The following is a 6,981-nucleotide window of genomic DNA, read 5'->3' as shown; positions in this document are numbered from 1 at the left end:
GGGGTGGGGTCGACGGCAATACACAGAAAACAAGTCGGGGTTCAGGGAGCCCCCTGAAGTTGGAAGGTGGGACTTCCGGGGAGGGGGTCTCGGAGGGCGGGACTTATAAATGAAGACCGGAAGTAGGGTCCCGGGAGAGGGGTTCCGGGGTGGAGGAGTGGGTCACATAAGGAGAAAAAAAGTCCCCACTCACCAGGGCCTCATGGAGTCGCCGCACCGCACCGCGGGGTGATCTGGTTCTGGATCACGCCACTGCCTCCTTAGGTCGCTGCTCCAACTTTCTCCCCGGGCCCGGCCTCCCTGGAGAAACTTTATTGCACTCACTTCCGGCCTCGCTAACCCCTGACCCTCTACCTCACCGGCCCTCCTACTGCCGTCCCACTTTCCCGTATCGGCCAATGGCAGTGCGAGAACTCGCACAGGGGCCGTACTAGCCAATAAGAGGCCTATTTTTGACCTAAGTTCTTTCTTGAGAAACGCAAGAAGTGCGCTCCAATAAGGACTCGACGAGGAGCAAATCTAAGCCAATAGGAGGCTTGAAGATGGGGTTGCCCCGCCTTAAGCCGTAGGAACCAATAGGAAGGGCGGGCGGTGTGTTTGAAAGTGAGGCCAAAGAAGGGGGGAGCGCGTGCTTCTGGGAGTTTGGTGGTTGGCGGCGCGGGGCTGACGGTCGTCAGGCCGAGCGATCATGTCGCACAAACAAATTTACTATTCGGACAAATACGACGACGAGGAGTTCGAGTACCGGTTAGTGCCGGCGCGGGGGGCATAATGAGGTCGTGAGCTTTGACAAGTGAGGGCACGAGGAGTTAGTAACCAGAGCAGAAGCGACAGAACCGGCGCATGCGCGGCAGGCTCACGGGACGGCTGTGAGAGCGTTGAGAGCGTAAAGCGCATGCGCGAAGGGTAGGCGGCTCTCGGGAAGGAAAGTGTTAGCGAATTTGGAGTAAACTCTCTTGATTATTATGTGTCGACCACCTGCACGCTTTGGGTTCCTGGATCATTCTCCACGTTATTGAGCAAGTCGATCTGGCCTTCTTGAGACTGCTCGTTTCACGGCAACGCCATAGAATCATAGAGCCGACTGGGAAAAAGTGGCGAAGGCGGAGCTCGAATTTTCCTCTCTTCAATGTAAGGGAGAGAGAGAGAGAGAGCGAGCGTATTGCTCATTAATTCGTGGAAAAGGGGTGTGGCAGCCCGGTTTTTTTTTAGGAAGGGACTTCGAGGAACTGGCGTGGAATAAAACTGGCCAGGATCGTTGAGAAAAGATTTAACGTGGACCTAATCGATACCCTTTAAATATTTGAAGGGCATCTATTTAGGAAACGATTAAGAAGTGCTTATAGGTTTCAGGTGTTCTACGAACGTAGACCAAGGAGAAGCCATGGTGTCTGCTTTCACCAAGCCTAACGAATCTGTAGAAATACTTCAGAAAGAAGGTGATAATTGGCATGGTAGGCATAGGTACAGGTTTTGATGGGAGCACATAGTTCTCGCCAAGGATGGGAAAGAAAAGAATCCCTACAGAATTTGCATTGGCTAAATCCTAAATTCGTAATTCTAGATTGGAGAATTGTGGAGGACAGAGGGTTCTACAAATGTTGGCATTCTCTTAGTCCGCGTTAAGTGTAGTCCTTAAAACAACTTCCTAGTTCGTACCTTGTCCCACATGAGGAACATAAAAGGAAACTTGTTTGCGTTTCTTCTCCAGCCTGGTGCAGTCTCTGCGCCCTCTGGAGAACTCAGTGTGTGCTGACAAATACATTAACCGGCTTTATGTCAGGTTTGGGGGAAAAGACCCCAGGCCCTGCGCGGAGCCAGTTAGTTAACTTTCTTTTCTTCAGCTGTTTTCCTCTACATCAGAGCTAAACTTACCAAAACTGTGTGCTTACAACACGTTGCAGGGCTAAGGAGAAGTCCCTGGTTTCAGCCCCCGGAAGATGTAAATACCCCTTGACAGTGGCATTTTGGTTTAAGGAAGACTTTTGTTTTTATTGTGTTTTTTGTTTTGTTTTGTTTTGGGGGGGTTGTTTTGGGTGGTTTTGTTGGTTTGTGACTAATTGGGTAGTGAAGCCAATCTTTGTGCCAGGGGCTTGTTAGAGTGTAAGCTATTTTCAGACATTTAGACTAGAATTCTCTCCTTGAGAAAAAAAAATCTGTTACTAGCACAGAGAGCATTTAGTGCGTTCTCACTGAGCATGATGAAGTCTATCTGGGTTAGCTCAAGTCAAATCAGAGAAATAATTTCTTTGCCATGAAAGGAGACTGATCCTTGGTTAGGAAAGCACAGTTTCCCAGAAGTCGTCTGATGGCACAGCCCTTCAGGAGCCAGGAAAATGAAATTGAGGGTAGATTTTAAAGGATAAGACATTGACGTTTCATCTTCTGTTATGGCTCTTCCACACAGCACCCCATAATAGGCCTTTCTTCCCCACAAAATCACTTCCTTCCCTTCTTTACCAATTCTGTTCAAAACCACCTTTCATTATTAACACTATGTGTACTGTGGGGCCGCATTATATTGTTTTAGAGTAATCAACTAGAAGACTAAGCTCCAGGAAGGCGGAGGCAGTATATCAACAGTGCCTGGAATTATGTGCTCATTCACTTGGGTTATTCATTACTGTGTACTTTTCGATATACTTTTGTGAGGATTTACACAACTTAGCCTTTATTTCTAGCTACCTCTACCCCACAATAAGATTCTAGAAACTCCCTGCCATCAGAAACTGTTTTTTCTTTTCTCTCTTGGCTTCGTGTGCGGGCACTCCCCAACAGATTGTACCCAGTACTGACACACATGTTTCTGTTACAGGCATGTCATGTTGCCCAAGGACATAGCCAAGCTGGTCCCTAAAACCCATTTGATGTCCGAATCTGAATGGCGGAATCTTGGCGTGCAGCAGAGTCAGGGATGGGTGCATTATATGATTCACGAACCAGGTCAGTGCAATGGCTGCTTCACTGAAGGAATGAATGCTAGATCCCATAACCCAAAGACTCGGGGGAGGAAGGGCGCTTTACTGGTTTCTTACTCCACCTGCCATCTAGAGAACCTGGAGTGAACACCAGTAAGAATAACAGTAAAATGTCTCGGAAGTTCAGAGACAACCCGTCAGTGAAAAGCCTCCTTTATATCTGACTCGATCAGAGGATGCCCTTTTTTTAAGGCCTGGTAGAGGTCATGGCCCCTCCTTCATTCTCCATCAGAAAGAGAATTCTTGGATGTGTTCCAAATAAGCCAAGGAAAGTATATTTCTTGATAAGACACCAGACACCAAGCTGCCAGGCAAAACTAATAAAAGGACAGCCCGGGGCTGTACAAACAGCAAAAGAAAGGCTGTTAACAGCTCCCTACTCTGCCAGGCTTATGGGTCTGCTTCTAAGGCCGTACACTTCAATCTGAATTTAGTTATAAAGATCTGAGAGGGTGACGGCCGGGAAATGGGCGTGGGGTACCCTGCAGGTTGTGGTGTGAGCTTGGCGCTTAGATTTCACCCACTCTTTCAGAACCTCACATCTTGCTGTTCCGGCGACCGCTGCCCAAGAAGCCAAAGAAATGAAGCCGGCGAGCCACCTTTCAGCCTCGAGCTTTCACAGCTGTCCTCACTTGCTAACATCTTCCTAATGACATTATGTTGCCTTCTTGTTTCTCACTTTGATATTTAAAGGATGTTTAAAATACACTGTTTGAATGTGCTGGCGACTACTTTGCTTCCTGAGCAGAGCCAGCAGTACCACGGCCCAGCCAGACGAGTGCTCTTGGGGCTGCAGCCTCTGCCGAGTGTGACCCCAGAAACCACAGTGAGCTCTGTATTCGACACAACACACTTGGCAGATGGAGGAAGCCTCTGAGTATAAAGACCATGGCTGTTACAGGGATTGTGTAAACTTGCCATTTTGTTTTTTCCTGCCAGGTGTTGTATGTATGGCGATCCATGTTTCAATGTATTGGAAACTTTCCATTTTATTCAAGAAGTCTGTTTCATGTTAAGTCTTGATTAAAGAAGAAGTTTTTATAATTCTCTACTTGTAAAGGTTTTTTCCCCTTCTCCGGGTGACCATCACAGTCAATATCATGGTTCTACTTACATGCCCTTCAGTTAGATAATGAAGCCCAGGTCTTTGCCGATAGTGACGTATATTTCAACATTCGGGTAACTGGCTTTTAATCTAATCTGAAAAGCAGACTTCTAACTACTGGCCAAAGAGAGAGGTTATATAGGAATGACATCTCATCAAAACAAATGAACTTAAAGTTGGGGATGCTGCCTTTAAGATAGTCCCGGTGTCGGAAGGGCACAGGAGGGGAAGGGGAGGAGACCATCAGCTAGCTGCCCCACATCCATGGCCCGTTCTCGGCGCATTGGTCGGGGCTGTTTTCAGTGGTTCCCACTTCTGCTGAGCCCTAGACTCCCCTGGGCAGCTTTAAAAGTACGCGTGCCTAAGTCATTCCTAGAGGTGGTGACTTAATTGGTCTGGGATGTGGCCTGTACACAGGTAGTTATAGCACTAACCTTTGAGAAAATGTGTAAATTGTAGCTATTTAGGAAAACATTTCACCAAATCATAGCTTGCCCTATACTTTTAAAAATAACTAGTGCTAAGGGAGATTAATCTACCCCCTTTTCCCTGTCTTCCATCCATTTATTCTGAGAGCAGTAGCTGAGGTGTGATCTCTGAAATGCATAGTAGGTCTTTGGTAAGAGCTCAAAAATGCACATTCTTGAGCTCTGCCATAGACGTACTGAATCAAAAACTCTGAGGGTCGGGCCCAGTGACATTTTCACTAGCTCTCCAGGTGATTCTGGTGCATGCTTAAACTTGTGAAGCCACTGGCAAAAGATTGGACCAGAGTTGATATTTGGGGGTTTCTTTGGGGGTGGGGTATCAAATATCACCATTATTGCTAATAAAGATAATACAGCACATGGCTTTTGTCACTAGACGATGCGGCTTTTCATTTTTTTTAGAGGTTCCCTTAATTGGAAAAGACAGGGTTTATCACTTGAGAAAGAACAGTACAGAAGCCTGGCTCGACTACTCACTTTAGTATCTTGTGGTTGTTGCCTGGCAGCCCTTCACCCTTCTGAGCGCGTTGCACGTCTGAAAACAGGTATCTCTATCTCAGAAGGTTTTTAGGACAGTAAAATAAGGCCAGGTGTGGTTCAGCAGTCCTCCAAACGACCAATGAATTTTAGATCTTTACTACAAAAGGTCTAGAAAACAGTCTATAGGCCAGTGGCACCAGCAAGACAGGGGAGCTTGTTGAATGCGGATCTCAGGCCCCACCCAAGGCCCCAAAATGATTAGTATGAATGTCAAGGTTAGACCGAAGCCGACTGACATGAGAGTAAGTTAGGATGATGTGAGTCCAAAGTGGACACACGTCCCTAGTCTCTGCGAGCCCAATAACGGAGAAGTGATGTTTAAGCGCCATCCGAGCAAGGTGGGGCAAGGCTCGACCTTGTCAAAGAAGTTGAAGTATTAGCTTTATCATTTATAACAGAGAGATGAAAGTTCCACACAGTACAAGCTCACCTCCACAGTCTCCCTACCTCTCAGGCAATGCTCACAATTATTCTTGGTGTCTCTCCAACGTCTATCTGCTACAATATAAAACCCCTTCTGACACGGTAGCGGCCCCTGACCTCTTAGCCAAGAATTAGAGTCGTGGATTAAAGAAAACAGTCATGCACACACGAATTTGAATACAGAACGAAGGTTGGAATCAAGCCTCCCCTGACTTCCAGCAGCAGAAGGAAGCACCCCAAAGACCCTAAGAGAACCTCCAACCTCCCACCTCTCCTTTCGCGCCCCAGACCTCCCAGGGCCGGCCCTGAAGAGAAGCCCCGCCCCCACATTTCCGGGCGAGGCTGATCACGTGGTTGTCACCAATAACAACCCGGCATTGCTCCCGCCCGCTGGCTAAGGCTCGCGAGCGACAGTCGACTTCACCAATGGACTTGGGAAGGTATTCTGAGCGACAGCCAAAATCACCAATCAATATGAGGTAGGCCTGTGTCTAAGGCGGGACTCCGAGTACGGAAGCTGCCGCGGGACAAGAGGAAAAGAGAGAGGGAAAGATCGGGTGAAAGGGCCACAGGCAGGTGAGAACCCGAGAGAGCCCATCGTGTGCAGCGCGGTGGGGAGACACCGGGCTCTGGGCTAGAAAGGGTGCAGGACGCTGCAGAAGAAGGCGGCTGGGTTCTGGTCGGGGTGGAGGGACCGAGCGCATTTAAAGGGGCCGAGGCCCAGAAGCGAGTAGACATTTAAAGGGACAGGTGCTTCAAAGAGAAGAGACATTTAAAGGTGCAGGTGCCCAAGATAGAGCAGACCCCGAGGAGCCGAGCTCGGCGGGTAGAAGACTTTTGAAGTGGTAGGTGTTCTGGACAGCAGGACATTTTGAGGAGACTAGGATCAAGCTTAGACGACACTTAAAAAGGCATGGGCCGGGGTCTGGGAACGGGTTCGTCCACGAGGCAGGGATAAAGCAGTCGCTTGTTAAGGGCCTGGTAAGAAAGACCAGGCACGCCTGCACTCCCCCATTGTCCTTTCTGGCTCCTCCAGGTTCCCTCGACCCCGGACCCCCTCTTCCCTGGCTATGGCCCACAGTGCCCTTTAGACCTGGCGGGACTCCCCTGCTTACGACCCCTGTTTGGGGGTCTGGGTGGCTACTGGAGGGCCTTGCAGAGGGGCAGAGAAGTCAGGACCATGGCATCTAGGGCCTCTGAACCTCCCCCAGGGCGCAGCGTGACAGCGGGCATCATCATTGTTGGAGATGAGATCCTCAAGGTGGGTCTGGGACGACCAGGGGGAGGGCGCGGCGTTCTCCCGTCCTTAAGAGCCTGCTCCACATTCGGGGGGTGGGCAGGGGCGGGAGGCGGGGAGCGCTTGCTGTAGTGGGTTCTTGGAAGGAGCCCAATACAGTGGAGGGAAAGTGACCCTCACCCTTCCAGTAACTCAGCTGAAAAACGTCTG

General features: G+C 49.2%; 3 protein-coding genes across 5 annotated transcripts in view; 2 read left to right on the top strand and 1 right to left on the bottom strand.

The window, feature by feature from the left end:
- Window positions 1–371, bottom strand: part of SHC1 (SHC adaptor protein 1) — a 9,930-nt gene extending 9,559 nt beyond the window's left edge. The window contains exon 1 of the mRNA XM_039849802.1: window positions 194–371. The gene's annotated coding sequence lies outside the window, so the exon portion shown is untranslated. The remainder of the gene's footprint in view (window positions 1–193) is intronic.
- A 212-nt stretch (window positions 372–583) lies between these two features.
- On the top strand, window positions 584–4,025 carry CKS1B (CDC28 protein kinase regulatory subunit 1B). The gene is made up of 3 exons (XM_039849807.1): window positions 584–747; window positions 2,816–2,943; window positions 3,511–4,025. Exons 1-3 carry the CDS (start codon window positions 689–691, stop codon window positions 3,561–3,563), a joined length of 240 nt encoding a protein of 79 aa, XP_039705741.1. The 5' UTR covers window positions 584–688; the 3' UTR covers window positions 3,564–4,025.
- A 1,969-nt stretch (window positions 4,026–5,994) lies between these two features.
- Window positions 5,995–6,981, top strand: part of FLAD1 (flavin adenine dinucleotide synthetase 1) — a 5,488-nt gene continuing 4,501 nt past the window's right edge. Inside the window, exons 1-2 of one of the 3 annotated variants that reach the window (XM_039849667.1) lie at window positions 5,995–6,013; window positions 6,571–6,795. In XM_039849667.1, the coding sequence (XP_039705601.1) occupies window positions 6,715–6,795 (81 nt within the window). In that variant the 5' untranslated portion in view covers window positions 5,995–6,013; window positions 6,571–6,714. The other 2 variants (XM_039849665.1, XM_039849666.1) reach the window with 2 other exon arrangements.

The sequence above is a fragment of the Pteropus medius genome, unplaced genomic scaffold (genome assembly GCF_902729225.1).
Source record: "Pteropus medius unplaced genomic scaffold, Ma_sr-lr_union100, whole genome shotgun sequence".
In the NCBI taxonomy this organism is placed as follows: Eukaryota; Metazoa; Chordata; class Mammalia; order Chiroptera; family Pteropodidae; genus Pteropus; species Pteropus medius.
The sequence above is the reverse complement of the archived record's forward strand: the minus strand, read 5'-3'. Positions and strand labels throughout refer to the sequence as shown.